At 38.6% G+C, this 19,439-nt stretch overlaps 1 protein-coding gene across 9 annotated transcripts in view; it reads left to right on the top strand.

Moving 5' to 3' along the window:
• LOC106875273 (WD repeat-containing protein 5) overlaps positions 1-19,439 on the top strand; it is a 39,008-nt gene that overhangs the window by 4,833 nt on the left and 14,736 nt on the right. For 2 of the 9 annotated variants that reach the window (XM_089348051.1, XM_089348044.1), the window contains exons 2-4: positions 9,702-9,746; positions 13,087-13,233; positions 19,029-19,125. In XM_089348051.1, the coding sequence (XP_089204177.1) occupies positions 9,738-9,746; positions 13,087-13,233; positions 19,029-19,125 (253 nt within the window). In that variant the 5' untranslated portion in view covers positions 9,702-9,737. The other 7 variants (XM_089348048.1, XM_089348047.1, XM_089348050.1 and 4 more) reach the window with 7 other exon arrangements.

The following is a 19,439-nucleotide window of genomic DNA, read 5'->3' as shown; positions in this document are numbered from 1 at the left end:
GCATCAGAAAGGGTAGATTGAACCTACTGAGCTGAGATATGACTTACATAAAGGCTCCGTTTCAAATCTACCTGATAATTCAAAGAGCTAGAAGTACAGTATACTTGTAGATGTATTCTTTGATCACATAGAATTGCATACATACACAGAAAATCTACTGATACCAACCTTTTATCCTCAAAGTGTTGAGGTAAAAATAATGTTACAATGTCTGTTATGTGATGTGAGTTTTTTTTTTTTTTTTTTTTTTTTTTGTAATTGGATGAGATGCAGACTGGTTTCATTCTAGAGCAATGTATTACCAATGCTCTTTTTCTTCTAAGACAACTTCCGGAGAGGTATTTAACCAAAAGTAAACCACTATACACAGCATTCATAGCCTGGAACAAACCTTCAACAAGGTCCCTTCCTCTCTGATCTGGATGCAAGGAGTAGGTGAATGCCTGGTGACAGTCATTCTAGCTATGTACAGAGATATTAGGAATGAGTGCAGGTAGGTTTTCAGGGCTTAAAGAACAAGCCATCTGATACTGATGACATCATTGCTGAAATACTCAAGTCTAGGGAAGAATGTGTTGTTACATGGACATCTTGGTTTAAGTAAAGCAATTAGGGATATGAAGACGGGGAAAGCTTCTGGCCCATCAGGAATCACTGCTGAGATGCTTAAAATATTGGGCGGTGTGGGTAATGGTTTTGTCACCTGCATCGTAAATCAAGTAGTTCATGAAGGAGTCATGCTCAATGACTGGTGTAGCAGCGCCATAGTCAAGTACTACAAAAGTAAAGATGATACTTTAAACAGAAATAATTACAGATGTATCAAATTGTTGGATCTGGTTATAATAGTTGCGGAGAGAGTCATAGTCCAACTAATTAGGGAGAGAATTAACCTAGATGAGATGCAGTTTGGTTTTCTGCAAAGTAGAAGCACCAATGGTGCTATATTTCTGGTAATGCAACTGCAGGAGAAATACCTAACTAAATATAAACCTCTATACTTGGCTTTTGTTAACTTCGAGAGAGCTTTTCACAAAGTCCCGCAATCCCTTATGTGTTAGTCAATTGGGAACCTACGGATAGACGAGTGGTTGGTGAAACCTTGTATGGAGATGCTACCAGCAAGGTGAGGTGTATGTATATGTATATAAATGGTTTGGGAAAACAAATTTCTTAATCAATCAGGTGCAACCCTTCAGCGTTATGTGCATCTACATATTGTACTTTGGGCTCTTATTTATCATATATTTATATATTTATCTATAAATATACAAAGCATCTGATAAAAGTCAATATTCATTTTTTGGGATTAATCGATATACGGGTATTCAACTTCAGATAATACAAAAATATTAGGTTATTTTTGTATTCTCTAAAATAGAATGCCTGCATATCGATTAATATCAAAAAATTGAATATGTATATATATATATATCATCATCATCATTTAAGGTCCGCTTTCCATGCTAGCATGGGTTGGATGATTTGACTGAGGACTGACGAACCAGATGGCTACACCAGGCTCCAATCTGATCTGGCAAAGTTTCTACAGCTGGATGCCCTTCCTAACGCCAACAACTCTGAGAGTGTAGTGGGTGCTTTTATGTGCCACCAGCACGAGGGCCAGTCTGGCAGTACTAGCAACAGCCACGCTCAAATGGTGTTTTTTACTTGCCACCTGCACAGGAGTCAGTCCAGCGTCACTGGCAGCAAACCTCGCTCGAATATTTTGCTCACGTGCCAGTAAGGAGACGCTGGTAATGATCATGCTCAAATGGTGCTTTTTACGTGCCACCGGCATGGAAGCCAGACAGCTGCTCTGGCAGAGATCCTGCTCGGATGGTGCTGTGAGCGCTCCACTGGCATGGGTGCCAGTCAACCAATTTGGTTCAATTTCAATTTCACTTGCCCCAACAGGTCTTTGCAAGCAGAGTTTAGTGTCCAATGAAGGAAGGTTGGTATCGATGCCAGTCAAATTTGGTTCGATTTCGATTTCACTGGCCTCAACAGCTCTTTGCAAGCAGAGTTTTGTGTCCAAGAAAGGAAAGGTACGCATAAGTGGGCTAGCTATACCCCTGGTACAGGCCACGGGTTATGGTCTCACTTGTCTTGCCGGGTCTTCTCATGCATAGCATATTTCTAAAGGTCTTGGTCACTAGTCATTTCCCCAGTGAGCCCTAATGTTCGAAGGTCGTGCTTCACCACCTCATCCCAGGTCTTCCTGGTCTACCTCTTCCACAGGTTCCCTCAACCGCTAGGGTGTGGCACTTTTTCACACAGCTCTCTTCATCCATTCTCACTATTTGACCATACCAGTGCAATCGTCTCTCTTGCACACCACAACTGATGATTCTTAGGTCCACCTTTTCTTTCAAGGTACTTACACTCTGTCGAGTATGCACATTGATATTACACATCTATCGAAGCATACTGGCTTCATTCCTTGCAAGCTTACACATATATGTATATATAGATATATATATCATCATCATCATCATCGGTTAACATCCGCTTTCCATGCTAGCATGGGTTGAACGATTTGACTGAGGACTGGTGAAACCGGATGGCAACACCAGGCTCCAGTCTGATTTGACAGAGTTTCTACAGCTGGATGTCCTTCCTAACGCCAACCACTCAGAGAGTGTAGTGGGTGCTTTTACGTGCCACCGGCACAAAGACCAGTCAGGCGGTACTGGCAAAGGCCACGCCCAAAATGGTGTATTTTATGTGCCACTCACACAAGAGCCAGTCCAGGGGCACTGGCAACGATCTCGCTCGAAAGTCCTTACACATGCCGCGTGCACAAGTACCAGAAAGGCGACGCTGGGCACAGGTGCCATCACGATTTCGCTTTCGCTTGCCCCAACGAGTCTTCGCAAGCTGAGTTTCGTGTCCAATGAAGGAGACGATGTTGGCATGAGTGCCAGTCGTCGAATTTATACATATGTGTATATACATATGTATATATATATATGTATATATATATATGTGTATATATATATATGTATATATACATATGTATATATACATATGTATATATACATATGTATATATACATATGTATATATACATATGTATATATATATATGTATATATATATATGTATATATACATATGTATATATATATATATATGTGTTTATATATATATACATATATATATATATACACTCATATGTATATATATATATACACTCATATGTATATATATATATACATACAAATGTATATATATATATATATATATATATATATATATACATATGTATACATATATATACATCGGTGCCCCTGGGCCGGCTTGCGGGTGACACATGAGGTTTTTCGAGCGAGGTCGTTGCCGGTGCCCCCGGACTGGCTCATGTGCGGGCGACACATGAAATCTTTCGAGCGGGATCGTTGCCAGTGCCCCTGGACTGGCTCATGTGCGGGCGACACATGAAATCTTTCAAGCGGGATCGTTGCCAGTGCCCTTGGACTGGCTCATGTGCGGGCGACATATGAATCTTTCGAGCGGGATCATTGCCAGTGCCCCTGGACTGACTCGTGCGGGCGACACATGAATTCTTTTGAGCGGGATCGTGCCAGAGCCCCTGGACTGGCTCATGTGCGGGCGACACATGATATCTTTCGAGCGAGATCATTGCCAGTGCGCCTGGACTGGCTCATGTGCGGGCGACACATGAATTCTTTTGAGCGGGATCGTGCCAGAGCTCCTGGACTGGCTCATGTGCGGGCGACACATGATATCTTTCGAGCGAGATCGTTGCCAGTGCCCCTGGACTGGCTCATGTGCGGGCGACACATGAGATAAACTGTTTATTGCAATTATGTTTAATTAACTCTTTAGTATTCAGATTACACTGTTAAATGAAATCCTTTTTCACTCAAATTGTTCTGAATTAATCATGCATTATCTTATCGCTTTCAGGTTTCAATGATGTGATTGTTTATTTTTAGAAGGTCAATGTCAGTTAGGTGTGAAAGACCAGATATGTCCAGTTTGCATATAAAACAGGGAGAATATTTGGTCTGGATATGGCCAGTTTAAGCACTAAACACTAAAGGGTTAATAACTTCTAATGTGTCTCTCTCTCTTTCTCTCTCTCTCTCTCTCTCTTGCTCCTTCTCTCATTCTTTCTCTGTTTATGTATGTTAACATATGTTCATATTATGATCGGGGGACCCTGTCAAAGGCTTTCTCCATATCAACGAAAGCCAGGTGCAGAGGTTTATCTTTGCCTAAGTATTTCTCCTGCAGCTGTCTTACCAGAAATATAGCATCAGTGGTGCTTTTACCTGGCACGAACCCAAACTTTATCTCATCTAAACTGACTTTCTCCCTAATTAGTTGGGTTATGATTCTCTCTGCGACCTTCATTACATGATCCCACAGCTTGATACTTCTGTAATTATTTGTATCTAAGGCATCACCTTTACCTTTGTAGAAGTTGACTATGGTGCAGCTTCGCCAGTCATTGGGTATGACTCCTTCATGTATCACCTGATTGACTATATGTGTGACTAGGCTATAGCCGACACTGCCAGAAATTTTAAGCATCTCTGTAGTGATTCCTGATGGGCCGGGAGCTTTCCCTGTCTTCATACTCTTAATTGCTTTATCAACCAAGGTACTGTAAATTCGGATAGCTGGTCCCTCTGCTGGGTCGACATTCGGAACTCTCTTTCTCCCATTCATTCTCTTTATTGAGCAACCTTTCATAGTGTCGTCTCCAAACCTCTCTCTTTGCAGCCTCGTTTGGTGCAAGTGAACCATCATCCATGCAGACACATTTCTCTCTTACCACGTCACAATTTTCTCTCACACAGTGTCTTGCAACATGAAATACCTCAAGTCTTTGGTCCTCGCAGTGGAGAACAATGGCAAATTTTTTTGCAGAACTCCAGCAGCCTGGTTCCCGCCACATTGCGGGAACCAAAGCCATAGCCACCATGTACACCATGGAAGACCCTGCATGTTGTCCAACATATCCATTGAAGTCACCAGCCACAAAGAGAAGGTCCATGTCATTCGTCAACAGGAAAGTCTGCAAGAGGATGTCATAAAATCGGTCTCTCTGTCCATCAGGTAGCCCCGGCTCAGGGGCATAGGCCAAGATAATGGTTGCTAACCCATGATGAAGCACTAATCTAATCTTAAGTATTTTGTCTCATACTCTGACTACCTCGATTACCTTATAACCCCCTTTTTTTGCAAGAAGTATACCCACGCACCTGACCCCGTCAGTGTTCCCTGCCCAGAAAAGCTTGTACTTGTGTTCTATATATGTATACTCTTTTTCCCTTTTACTTGTTTCAGTCATTTGACTGCAGTCATGCTGGAGCATCGCCTTTAGTCGAGCAAATCGACCCCAGGACTTATTCTTTGTAAGCCTAGTACTTATTCTATCGGTCTCTTTTGCCGAACCGCTAAGTTACGGAGACGTAAACACACCAGTATCGGTTGTCTAGCGATGTTGGGGGGACAAACACAGACACACAAACACACATATAACTATACATATATACGGCAGGCTTCTTTCAATTTCCGTCTACCAAATCCAATCACAAGGCTTTGCTCAGCCCGAGTCTATAGTAGAAGACAGTTGCCCAAGGTGCCACGCAGTGGGACTGAACCCGGAACCATTTGGTTGGTAAGCAAGCTACTTACCACACTGCCACTCCGTATTTATGTATATATATATATATATATATAGCTGTGCGAGCCATGTACAGAGATGCTGTCAGTAAGGTGAGGGTTGGAAATGAGTACAGTAATGAATTCCGGGTAGAGGTAGGGGTCCATCAAGGCTCTGTCCTCAGCCCCCTCCTATTTATCATAGTCCTCCAGGTGATAACAGAGGAATTCAAGTCAGGATGCCCCTGGGAGCTTCTCTATGCTGATGACCTTGCACTAATTGCTGAGTCACTATCAGAACTAGAGGAGAAGTTTCAGGTGTGGAAGCAAGGACTAGAATCGAAGGGCCTAGGAAGTTAGTTTTTGTATGTGGCAGATGTTCAGGAGCAATAAGCACTGAAAATGTGCAGAAAACAACTTCTGTCACATTCTAGGAAGAAAAACTAGATTTAATTGATAGCTTCCGCTATCTAGGTGACCAAGTTAGTAGTGTGGGAGGGTGCGCTGAAATTGTAGCTGCTAGAATAAAAATAGCCTGGGCAAAGTTCAGAGAGCTCTTACCTCTGCTGGTGACAAGTAGCCTCTCACTCAGAGTAAAAGGCAGACTGTATGACGCATGTGTACATGGCAGTGAAACATGGGCCATGACTGCTGAAGATATGCGTAGGCTCGCAAGGAATGAAGCCAGTACGCTCTGATGGGTGTGTAATGTGAGTGTGCATACTAGACAGAGTGTAAGTACCTTGAGAGAAAAGTTGAACCTAAGAAGCATCAGTTGTGGTGTGCAAGAGCGACGATTGCGCTGGTATGGTCATGTGGCGAGAATGGATGAGGATATCTGTGTGAAAAAGTGCCACATCTTAGCAATTGAGGGAACCTGTGGAAGAGGCAAGCTCAGGAAGACCTGGGATGAGGTGGTGAAGCACGACCTCCAAACATTAGGCCTCACCGAGGCAATGACTTCTGACTGAGACCTTTGGAAATATGCTGTGCGTTAGAAGACCCGGCAAGCCAAGTGAGACCTAAACCCAAGGCCTCTGCCAGGGATGTAGCCAGCCCATTTATGCGCACCTTTCCTTCATTGGACACTAAACTCCGCTTGCAAAGACCTGTTGGGGCAAGCGAAAGTGAAATCGTGATGGCACCTGAACTAGTGAAGCGCTAAGAGCACCGTTCGAGCGTGATCATTACCAGCGTTGCTTTCCTGGTACTTGTGCCGGTGGCATGTGAAAAGTCATTCGAGCGAGATCGTTGCCAGTGCCACGTGGCCGTTACCAGTACCGCCTGACTGGCCTTCGTGCCGGTGGCACGTAAAAGCACCTACTGCACTCTCGGAGTGGTTGGCGTTAGGAAGGGCATCCAGTTGTAGAAACTCTGCCAAATCAGATTGGAGCCTGGTGTAGCCATCTGGTTCACCAGTCCTCAGTCAATTCATCCAACCCATGCTAGCATGGAAAGCGGACGTTGAACAATGATGATGATGATGATATGTATATATATATATATACTCTTTTACTTGTTTCAGTCATTTGACTGCGGCCATGCTGGAGCACCGCCTTCAGTCGAGGAAATCGACCCCAGGACTTATTCTTTGTATTCGGTCTCTTTTTGCTGAACCGCTAAGTTACGGGGACGTAAACACACCAGCATCGGTTGTCAAGCGATGGTGGTGGTGGGGGGGACAAATACACAAACACACATACATATATATATATATATATACATATACATATATACGACGGGCTTCTTTCAGTTTCCGTCTACCAAATCCACTCACAAGGCTTTGGTCGGCCCGAGGCTATAGTAGAAGACACTTGCCCAAAGTGCCACGCAGTGGGACTGAACCCGGAACCATGTGGTTGGTAAGCAAGCTACTTACCACACAGCCACTCCTGCGCCTATATACATATATATATATACCGGAGTAAGCACATGAAATGTGCAACAAGGTGGAAAAAAGAGTACTCAAATACCAGAGGTAGAGTAATATGCTTTATTTAAAAGCAGCAGAAATATAACAAAAAAATCGTTACTCTGAGTTTCACGTTCCCGTTCATCGGAAAGTTTTCTAACAAAACTGTCCGATGAACGGGAACGTGAAACTCAGAGTAACGGTTTTTTTGTTATATTTCTGCTGCTTTTAAATAAAGTGTATATATATATATATATATATATATATATATATATATATATATATATACACACACACACAATGTCGTCTACTAATACCGAACCATTGTTTACACGCACTCATAAATGATACATTTATAACAGATAAGGGCAACCTCGAGAAGCGGGCCGCATAAGACATGGCAAATGATTAGGCGGGTCGCAGTAAAAGAAATTTTGTTAGGCATGCTATTCAGATAGCACTACAAGCCGCGATTTCTCTATGATTGATTTATAATTTTATACGCGTTGTTATTTTGTTTTGTTCTATTTAGCTATAGTAAGAATTATTCTATTTTTATTTTAAATCATAAGTATTTCTTAAGTTCCGTTCCGAACTGAAAAGCTAGCCTGGTTTTTAGCAAGTTCCTTTTATATTCTTATTCTAACAATTTACCATTTTATTGTAATTTAGTCGTAATTATGTATCCGTTTCTCATCTGCTAGTTCTTGTTAAATTATCACTGCATCTTCCTATCAGACTTCCACCTACTCTATTCTCTCTCTGCCTCTTCTAAAATAACACATGGCCAACTTTACATGCGAAAATCCCAAATCCACGGCGTAGGCACTCAGTCTTGTCTTCGCTATTCTGTAAACGAACTTCACCGGAATATAATATTTAAAGTTACATTTGTAAGCCCAATTACGTATCTTAATAAAACATGGAGCACGAAAATAAGAGCATGTGTTAGATTAGCGTTATAGTAAATAGCCTCAACAATTATATTCATTTGGATATAAATAACGGTAAACACTTTTAATTTCGGTCATGAAAACGACTGAGAATACTAGTTTTATAAGTTGGATGTAAAAATTTGTTTTGATATCTTGAATGTTGTTTGGGCTCTTATTTTTTTCATCTATTTTGCCATTAGTTCAGCTGTGTAAATATGACCGTTTGAGACCAACTTATACACACACACACACACATAAATATAATGTTATATATATATATATATATATGTCATTGTCTTCTTACTTTGTTTCTGCTACTAATAACAAATAGTCTCGATCTCGAGGTATTGTACAGAATATGACACTGTAAATGCGTAGTTGGGTTGTGTTATAATAATCATCGATCTAATATTTGTTGTCAGTGAGTATTGAAATATGTGGTTTAAAAATGTGCGCTCATGAAGTTTCAGTCCTCATTCTATACACTTCTAGTGAAAGTCTTCAGTGTTATTATCCAGTCTATTAAAAATCCCATCTTAGTTTTTGATCTGGTCTATCTATTTGTGACTAAAAGTAAAAATAAAATGGTACAAGTTTTGTTATAGGTTTTACAGATAGTGGAGTCAGAGAATACCAGTCAAAATGCCTCATCCATGCATTCCGAGTTCAAATCTCTGGATGTTTTGAAAAGCTCTCTTAAAGTGCTAAAGGAAAAGGATAGATTTCTTTCAAAGGAAAAGAATACATATTTTCCTTCGTTTTATTTTTATTATTATTATTATTATTATTATTATTATTATTATTATTATTATTAGAATATTTCTGTGTTTCATACCATAGAAATTTTTTTCGAAAACTTTCAGGTTTTCTGTTTTATTTTGCTTTAGTCTCCATTTTCGAACCGTTTCTCTTTCCTATTAGGTGTGAGACTTGAAGGGGTGTTCGGAAACACCGACAAATCTCATTAATGTTGATTGATGATATTACTTACCAGTCGATTAAATAGATTATCCCTTGTGTTTTTACTTGCCTTTCGGGTTCATAAAATAAAGTACCGGTCAAATGTTGGAGTTAATGTAATTGACTACCATCGCCTCCGTCCCCTTGCCCTTCCCCTCAAAATTCCTGACCTTGTACTTAAATCGATAATCATTATTATTGTTATTGTCATTTTTACTCTAATTTCAATATTTACAGTTAAATCTTCACTTTTGCAGGAATTTTTCCCCGGCACATTTTAACACCAACCAGTCATGTATCCAGTAAGTTGAATTTTATTATTTATTTATGGTGGCTGGGGCAAAATTTGTAATTTCTTATTTCATGTTATTTTTTCCCTATCTATTTGAAATCATTACCTTGCAAGTATTGCATCATCTTTTGGAGTAAAAATTGGTCAGCATAGTTGTTGAAGTTGAGAGAGTTTGAAACATAGTCAAGTGACAGGTACTTTTTTTTTTTTCTTTTTAAGAAATTTTTCTTCATCTTTGACCTGATTGTAATTGAGATTGCTAATAAAATATTTGAATAATTTTTGATGTTTAGCAGTCAAAATCTTTTTCTCTGTTGGATTCCAAGTCAATTTTCTCCCACACTAATGCCTAATTTGATAATCTTCAATATAAAGAAAAAAAGTCTTAAGTGGGACAAAATGAGTAATGACTAATTCGAATTTCTTCTTTTTAACTGTGTGGTGCGTAAATATATCGTGAAGATATATAAAAACATTTTTATGTCGAGTTTCGTTAATTTCATGTCATGTACCATTTTTCCATGATCCTCTTTCAATTTGACCTAGATATTTTAAATTTCTGTTGATGTGTATGAGTCTTTTCTCAAATGTAATCATGGAGAAGTGAGGAGACAAATTTACCTTTGGTTGTCTTATTCATTTTGGTTCAGCTAAATTTGTCTTTTATATGCTCAAAGAAAACGGGGATAATTTTCTGAAATAGTGTTCAGATTTATGTTAGTGTTTTTAATGCATTTAGAGACGGTTTAGCTGGTATAGTTTCTGTAAGGTTACACTTTTACTTGTTTCAGCAAATAAATCTCCCTCAAGCTACACTGTATCACCTTAAAAAAAGGACACATTGAAAATGTAGACCAGATTATAATAAAACAGAGTCCTTGGAAACTAGTGATATTCTCATGAACAAAAAGTAATATAAATGGAATATGTTATATGGCGTGAGGAAAAAGTCTAATATTTCAAGTGTTTACTCTTCAGAGAGAGAAAAAGCATCCAAAATGTTAGACTTCTCATCTTCATGGTATAAAATATATTCCACTGTGTGGATTGTTTGTAGTCCTGGATATACTGAATGAAGAATGTGATGCTGTTTATCATAGTTATGATCAATCAGAGTTGACCTGGGCCAAGTGACAACAATTGATTTTAAACAAATATTTAAAAAAACCTAGTATATATCTATAATTTAAAGATATGTGTTTAGGAATTAAATCTTAGGTCCTTGTGGATTTCATTTTATACATGTAGATTCTTTGCAATATTGTCCCACGTGTAGACTTTAATCATACCAAAATAAAAAACAGTTTAGTTGTTTAATTAAGGATTTTTATTCACAACAAATTTAATGTGTGTGTGTGAACTAAATTATAGCAAGTGTGTGTATATTGAATAACTGTGACACTTGTGCATTGATGTGGAACATTTAAAGAAAATGCTATAGAATGAAAAGAGTATAAACTGATAAATTATTTGTTTTGAAAGGCAGCTGTAAAATGAGTAGTAGTTACTTCTTGTAAGTCATTGAACTCAGGTACAACATAGATTATACAGAGATTAAAGTATTGATAAAACTTGAGGTAATCAAATAAAGCAAATGAAATCGGTATCCAAATTGCAAGCAGCTTGTGACAAAACTTGTCTGTCTCTCTCACTCTCACTCAATAATACATGCCATGCAGGGCTACTTATGTGTGTGTATATACATATGTGTATAAGTTGTTACATATATAAATGTCCACCTGCTCCAGAAATTAAGAATAGATATGATGCATCATCATCATCATTTAACGTTTGTTTTTCATGCTGGCGTGAGTTGAACAGTTTGACAGTGTTCAGTGAGTCAGAGTTTCATCAGGCCCAAATGTCAGCTTTGGCATGGCTTTGCTGGCTAATACCAACCACTTTTTTTTCCCTGTAACACTGGTATTAGTGAGGTCATCAGGTAACTTGCAAGACAAAGGAAAAAGCTTCTTCGACTGAGTAGGAGGAGGTGACTTTATGCCAGGTGTTGAGAGCTAAGTGGTACAAGGACAGACATAGGTGTCTTGCTATTGAGGAGTTACATGGCTACTCTACATTCTGTAAGGATGGGTAAGAGTAACTGGAAGGGAGATAAAGATGGTGGTGACAGGGTGCCAGAATGTACTCTTAACGTAAAAGATGTTGCTTATGAAAAGAATACAGATATTGGATCAGTTAGAAAGAGAGGGTAATTTCATAAAAGTGTGAGAGGAGAGTGACAGATGGTTAGAGATTGAACTAGTGGTGGATGTAGTAAGTGATTAAAAATGCATAGCTGTGGTGGATGGTAACTATAGAGAGATATAAGTGGCTCAGGAAAGAGGGGGGTGACAAGCAGCAACACAGGAGCTGTGGAGAGCAGCAATATCACATATATATGTAGATTGATCAGAAGGTAGGAAAATGATGTGCAGGGTGTGAGACTGGAGGGGATGAAGAGAGTGATGTTGCAGAAATGGAGGTACACAAAAGTGTCTATAGTGTGTGGGGCAACAAGTGGAGGCATCAAAAGCAGATATGAGAGGGTGTTGAGAATGACAACTTTACTTGTCTTCTGTACATGCTAGAAAAATGGAAATAATATTAGACATTGGCTATTTTTGTCACTGCATTTTTATTTCTACTGAGATTATTCTAATGCTCCATGTATTTGAGCCCAATCCAGCTCTCTTGACTAAAATATTTTTGTTTTCCCCAAATATTTTTGAAAAAGAAATTTTGAAGAAGAAACAATATTCTAAGGTTTAATAATATCTAAAGTAATTTTTAAAGTTGGTTTTATTATCAATTTAATATTTCATCTTATACTCAACAGCTGATGGAAACTTGTGTATTTATCACATATTCTTCCCAATGAAACATTCAACCATAATTTTTTTCGTTAACCCTTTTTATACCAACTTGCCTGAAATTGCCCTGGCTCTATGAAATAAGCTTCCTATTTTAAAGGGATCTAAATGAAAACTTTACTCCTAAATTTTATGTTACTTTATATTCCATACACCAGTTTAAAAAGGACAGTGATTTTATTTATAGTGTATTCCAAAAGAAATATGGTAACAAAAGAGTTAAATGTTTAGATTTCAATAGCACATACATATGAAGTAATCCTTAATTTAGAATTTAAAAGTTTTAGTTTGAATCCAGTCTGATAGTATGTAGACATTCAGAAAATAGATGCCTGAGGAAAATTAGAGATCAAAACTGGTTAAAACTTAGTGTATTTCTTAAACTTTACATCTCTAAACATAAAGTAAAATAGTCTGAAAAATTATGATTACTCTTGTTATTTGAATGATTTCATTTTTTTATACCTGATTTATCTGCAGGTGAGAATGCCAAGTGAAGAGGGCAAACATGGTGATGGTGGAGACCAGAAGCCTGTGTCTCAGAATAATTCTAGTCTGTCATCAACAGCACCTCCACCAACTTCAGCAACTGGCGGAACTGGCACAAAATCACAATCACAACCCATGGTAAGCGTTCTTCATCACTTCTTTCTGAAAGTGTTTTTCAAATGAATTGAAACTTTGTGTTAGTTAAACAGAGATTGCAGTACAATGTCCACAAACATTTTGGGTTCTCTTAGATTAACTAGGTTAGTTGTTAGAGGGAAATCTGCAGAAAAAGGTGGTTTTCAGAGTTACGTAATTTAAAGTGTATATGTGATTTATAAAGAGTTATCTGTTCAGGGGAAATGGATCACACCTCGTAGTTATAGTGTATTCTTCAGTTTCTGGCATTTAACCCTTTTGTTACTAACCCGGCTGAAACCGGTTCTGGCTCTGAGTACAAATGTTTTGTTTTCATTTGTTTTGAATTTAAATCTTCCACCAAACCTTAGTCACAATTTATGTTCCTAACACTAGCTAAATGATAACTAAGTTATTTTACTAAATTCTTTGTTATTTTTAAAGTAATTGAAAGAAACACAGAACATCTCAGAATAAATACAGTAGCGAAATGTTCGACAATGTTTATCATTCCTTATATGAGTGTAGCCTCTACAGTTTACAAGAGACTTCAGAATAATAAATAACATTGTGTATTATTTGTGTGTGTGTGTGTGTGTAAATAATAATAACAGGCAGAAAGCAGGTGTGGTATTCAAAGCCTTATAGGACATATATTTCATCAAGATGCTGAAATAATTGCATAACAGTAGTAGGAGCTTGATGCAACCATGAACTTCACCTCAGTGTTCTGCAATATATAGCTTCAGATATATACGTTCCACCCCACTATATAAATTATCAACAACCTTGTATGTCTCATAGGATTGCAGAGGACAAAATAAAGCATCATATTAAGGAAGTCTGGCTAATTCCATGTTTCCCTCAAAACCAAATATGTCTGGCATAAGAGAGAGAGAGAAGAAAAAACTTATAAAATCATAAAAAGATGTGTAAAAGGAGAAGAACAATAATCAAACTACTGTTTATTATTACCGGTGTAATGTGTTTATTATTACGAGCATAACGCCCCTTGCAAGGTTCATATATATATATATATATATATATATATATATATATATATATATAGCCTTCAGGTAGATGGCCCTGCTCGGTCTGTAGAAAAGGTGGAGATAGAAACTCCATAAGATGTACTCAGTGTAAGCTAGGGACACATAAGAGGTGCAGCAATATCAAAGGAAGGTTAACAGGGAAAATAGTGTTTGTGTGTGGAAGGTGCACAGGTACAATAAACACTATAAATGTACAGAAAATAGACTCCATCAAATGCCAAGCAGGGGAAAGCTAGAAGTAGTTATTAGCTTCTGTAATCTATGTGACCAAATCAGTTGTGGAGGTGGATACTCCAAGATGGTCCTAGAATAAGAATTGGCTGGGTAAAGTTCAGAGAGTTACTACTTCTGTTGATAACAAAGAGCTTCTCCCTCAGAGTGAAAGGCAGACTGTATGATGTTTGTGTGCAAACATCCATGCTACACAGCTGTGACTGCTAAGGATATGCGTAAGCTTGAAAGAAATGAAACTAGTATGCTTTGCTGGATGTGCAATGTCAGTGTGCATGTACGATAGGCATCAGATGTGGTGTGCAAGAGAAACGGCTGCATTGGTATGGTCATGACTTGGATGAATGTGAACAGTTGTTTGAAGAAGTGCCAATCTCTACCAGTGGAAGGGGGAAACCCAGGAAGACATGGGATAAGATGGTGAAACATGATCTTTGAACATTAGGCCTCACAGAGGCAATGACTAGTGATGATTTATTGTCCCTGCCTTGCCCCAGCTCTACTTGTTTCATTTGGCTCAAATTTAGGTCTGCTTTAGTCTACAAGATCCAAAAGTTTTAAATCCGTTTCTTCTAATGATAGCATTGTTGTTTCCAGTTTGCACTACTAAGTTTGCTGATTCTGGTTTCAAACTATTATCCTTTTTTGTACCATACTTCTGATCTGTGGAATAGGCTATATAGGATACAGTACATGGATTTGACATCCCATCAAAGCAGCAAGACTTTCTAACCTGTCCACGGGAAGAATGATATGGTAACTGAACGATGGTCACAATAAAAACAACTTTTCTCTTTTGAGATATAATATCTTTAATACCATTTGACAGCAGTCTTTTATAAGAGTAAATTTTCTATAGATAAGAGCAGGGATTATCAACATGAAATTGTGGAACTTTGTGTGACACTAGGACCTTGGATACATTAGTCCAAGGGAAAGATACTTATAATGCCAACATAATTTATGTCCACTGAAATTAAATAATAGGTGGTCTTTTGTTTGTTTGTTTTTTAAGATTCTGATGCAAAAAGCACTTTTGAAAAATAATAAAGTTTTACTTAATGTTGATGATTTTACAGCTGGTATACTTTTTACCCTTTAGCATTCAGATTTCTTTGTCATGTGTATTGTTTTTATTTGCATTGTTTTGAATGAATCACACATTATTTTGTAGCTTCAAGATTTCAATGATGTACTCTTCTTACTTGTTTCAGTAATTTGATTGCGGCCATGCTGGAGCACCGCCTTTAGTCGAGCAAATCGACCCTAGGACTTATTCTTTGTAAGCCTAGTACTTATTCTATTGGTCTCTTTTGCCGAACCGCTAAGTTATGGTGACGTAAACACACCAGCATCAGTTGTCAAGCAATGTTGGGGGGACAAACACACATATATATACATATACATATATACGACGGGCTTCTTTCAGTTTCCGTCTACCAAATCCACTCACAAGGCTTTGGTTGGCCCGAGGCTATAGTAGAAGACACTTGCCCAAGATGCCACGCAGTGGGACTGAACCCAGAACCATGTGGTTGGTAAGCAAGCTGTTTGTATATTTTTAGAAAAACATTGTAGAGTAGGTGTGAGAGATGGGATTTGGTCAGTTTTAACATAAGACAGATACAATATTTGGGCTATATATGGCCAGATTAAACGTAAAAGGATTAAGCCTCCATTACAAAAGTTCAGAAGTCACTTTTAAATTTGATTTTTGCTTCATTTAGGATGTATGAACTTTTACAATGGATTTTAGACAGCAGTTATAATAAATCTGGTTAAGCACTTCTTTTCTATACATCTTAACACTAAAGAAATGTCAGTAAATATATACTGAGAGATTTTCTGGGATTTCATAGCCCAAAATTAGAGGTGTGCATTATACATATTCATCAATGATGATGATGATGATGAATACATACTCATCATCATCATTGTTCTAATATCATCTGTTCTATGCTTGTATGGGACAGAGTTTTCTATGGTCAGATGCCCTTCCTAAAATCAATCTCTTCCTACAAATCAATCCCTACCTGTTTCCAAATAAAACACAAACCCCTTCAAGTAGATGGCCCTGCTCAGTATGCAGTAAAGGAGTAGGTAGTAACTCTATAAGATGTACCCGGTGCAAGCTATGGACACATAAGAGGTCCAGCAATATCAAAGGCAGATTAACTACAAAGTTAGTCTTTGTATATGGCAGATGTTCAGGTGCAATAAACACTGTGAACAAACAGGAAACAACTTCTATCTCATCCCAGGGAGAAAAACTAGAGGTAGTTGATAGCTTCCGCTATCTGGGTGACCAAGTTAGTAGTGGGGGTGGGTGCGCTGAAAGTGTAACTGCTAGAATAAGAATAGCCTGGGCCAAGTTTAGAGAGCTCTTACCTCTGCTGGTGACAAAGGGACTCTCACTCAGGGTAAAAGGCAGACTGTATGACACATGTGTACGAACAGCCATGCTACATGGCAGTGAAACATGGGCTGTGACTGCTGAGGACATGCGTAAGCTCGCAAGGAATGAAGCCAGTATGCTCCGCTGGATGTGTAATGTAAATGTGCATACCCATCAGAGTGTAAGTATCTTGAGAGAAAAGCTGAGCATAAGAAGCGTCAGTAGTGGTGTGCAAGAGAGACGATTGCGCTGGTTTGGACATGTGGTGAGAATGAATGAGGATAGCTGCGTGAAAAAGTGCCACTCCCTAACAGTTGAGGGAACCCGTGGAAGAGGTAGGCCCAGGAAGACCTGGGCTGAGGTGGTGAGGCAAGACCTTCGAACATTGGGCCTCACCGAGGCGATGACTACTGACCGAGACCTTTGGAAATGTGCTGTGCATGAGAAGACCCGGCAAGCCAAGTGAGATCATTGCCAGTGCCCCTGGACTGGCTCTTGTGCGAGTGGCACATAAGATGTACCATCCTGAGCGTGACCGTTGCCAGTACCGCCTGATTGACCTTGTAGGGTTTTCGAGCAAGATCGTTGCCAGTGCCCCTGGACTGGCTCTTGTGCGGGTGGCACATAAAAGACACCATTTCGAGTGTGGCCGTTTTCGTGCGGGTGACACGTAAAAGCACCCACTACACTCTCTGAGTGGTTGGCGTTAGGAAGGGCATCCAGCTGTAGAAACTCTGCCAAATTAGATTGGAGCCTGGTGTAGCCATCCGGTTGCACCAGTCCTCAGTCAAATCGTCCAACCCATGCTAGCATGGAAAGCGGACGTTAAACGATGATGATGATGATGATAATAATCTTCTAGTTCAGCAAACAAGACAGTCCAGACATAGCTATGCAGAGAACTGGAAACAGATACCACAGTTTGAATGAATCTTTTGTTTATAGAGGTCACACAACATTTGCTTGCAGTGGATCGCAAGCAAATGACACCAACCATATGGACAGTGAGCCATTGTTTACAATCAGTGAACATATAGGAAGATGAAGGGAACTATGAACTTACACGAACACATGCACACACATGCATATGCACACAACAGGTTTCCTTTAGTTTCTGCTTACCAGATCTATTTATAAGGCTCTTGTTAGCTCAGGGTTATAGTAGAAGACACTTGTCTAAAGTGCCACATAGTGGGGCTGAACCTGAAACCATGTGGTTGGGAAATGAACTTCTTAATCACACAGCTGTATCTGCACTGAACCTAATTAAAATAACATTCTCCATTTAAAATTGGCTAACTTTGAAAAAGAAAAAATAGTGTAATATCCAATAGGCACAGGTGAGGTTGTGTAGTGAAAAGCTTGCTTCTCAACCACATGGTTCTGGGTTCAGTGCCACTGTACGGCACCTTGGGCAGGTGTCTTCTACTATAACCTTGGGCTGACCAAAGCCTTGTGAGTGGATTTGGTAGACAGAAATTGAGAAAAACCTGACGTGTGTGTGCATACATCTTAGAGCCTGTATTTACATCCCTCATAACTTAGTGGTTTGACAAAAAAGTAACCAATAAAATAAGTACCAGACTTAAAATTAAAATAGTACTTGGGTATCAATTCATTCAACTAAAATTCTTCAAGGCAGTGCCCCAGCAAAGCTGCAGTCTGATGACTGAAACAAGTAAAAGAATAGCTTTTTTTCCCTCCTATTTAGAACCTCCCAGTCTGTGCTAACATAAACAGAGGAGAGGGCATTCTGACATTAATGTCTTTATCGAGAGCATTAAACTAAGCCAGATGTGTTCATTCTGTTACACTTACTGCTGTATTCTATTTTATATATACTAATTTCTACAAATGAAGTGTTAGAATTATTTCTTATCAAAACAATGCAGCCCCAATTTCTTTCAATCTCACTATTTCAGTTTGGCAGAAAATAGGTTTTGTTTCATTATGAAAACCTTGTTGGGAGATTTTGTTTTCATGTTCTTTAATATAATGAGCTAATAACATTTTATTAAACTGATGTTAAATTCTTCTTTTTCTTACTGTGATGAAATTGGTTTGTGAAAGATTTCTAATCATAATTATAATAAATTCTTTCTAATTACATTTTCTTGTAGAAACCTAATTATACACTAAAATTTACTCTTGCTGGTCACACCAAAGCAGTTTCTTCAGTCAAGTTCAGTCCGAATGGAGAATGGTTAGCTAGTTCGTGTAAGTTTTCTTCCCTAAATTCTTCATTGATTGATGATTGATTCTTTAAGATTACCATAGAAAAAATAAAAGCCTATCTACTCTGTTTGCCTGATCACTCCAAACTTAAGATTTATATTCTAGAAATCAAATGTAGCATGAAGTTAATTTTATAAATCTTTGTCTCTTGTATTATACAAGGTCTGATCAATAATTATCTAGACTGTTGCCATAGTAACAAAGCTAAAGCCCGCAGCGTGAAGCTGCTTGGCACAGATTGACCTTGACCTCTGTTCTGCATGTGCTTTAAGTTTTCAAGTTCTAGCTCACTTCCG

Source organism: Octopus bimaculoides, chromosome 2 (genome assembly GCF_046866305.1).
Source record: "Octopus bimaculoides isolate indiv1 chromosome 2, ASM4686630v1, whole genome shotgun sequence".
Classification (NCBI taxonomy): Eukaryota; Metazoa; Mollusca; class Cephalopoda; order Octopoda; family Octopodidae; genus Octopus; species Octopus bimaculoides.
This window is presented reverse-complemented; position numbering and strand designations above follow the sequence as displayed.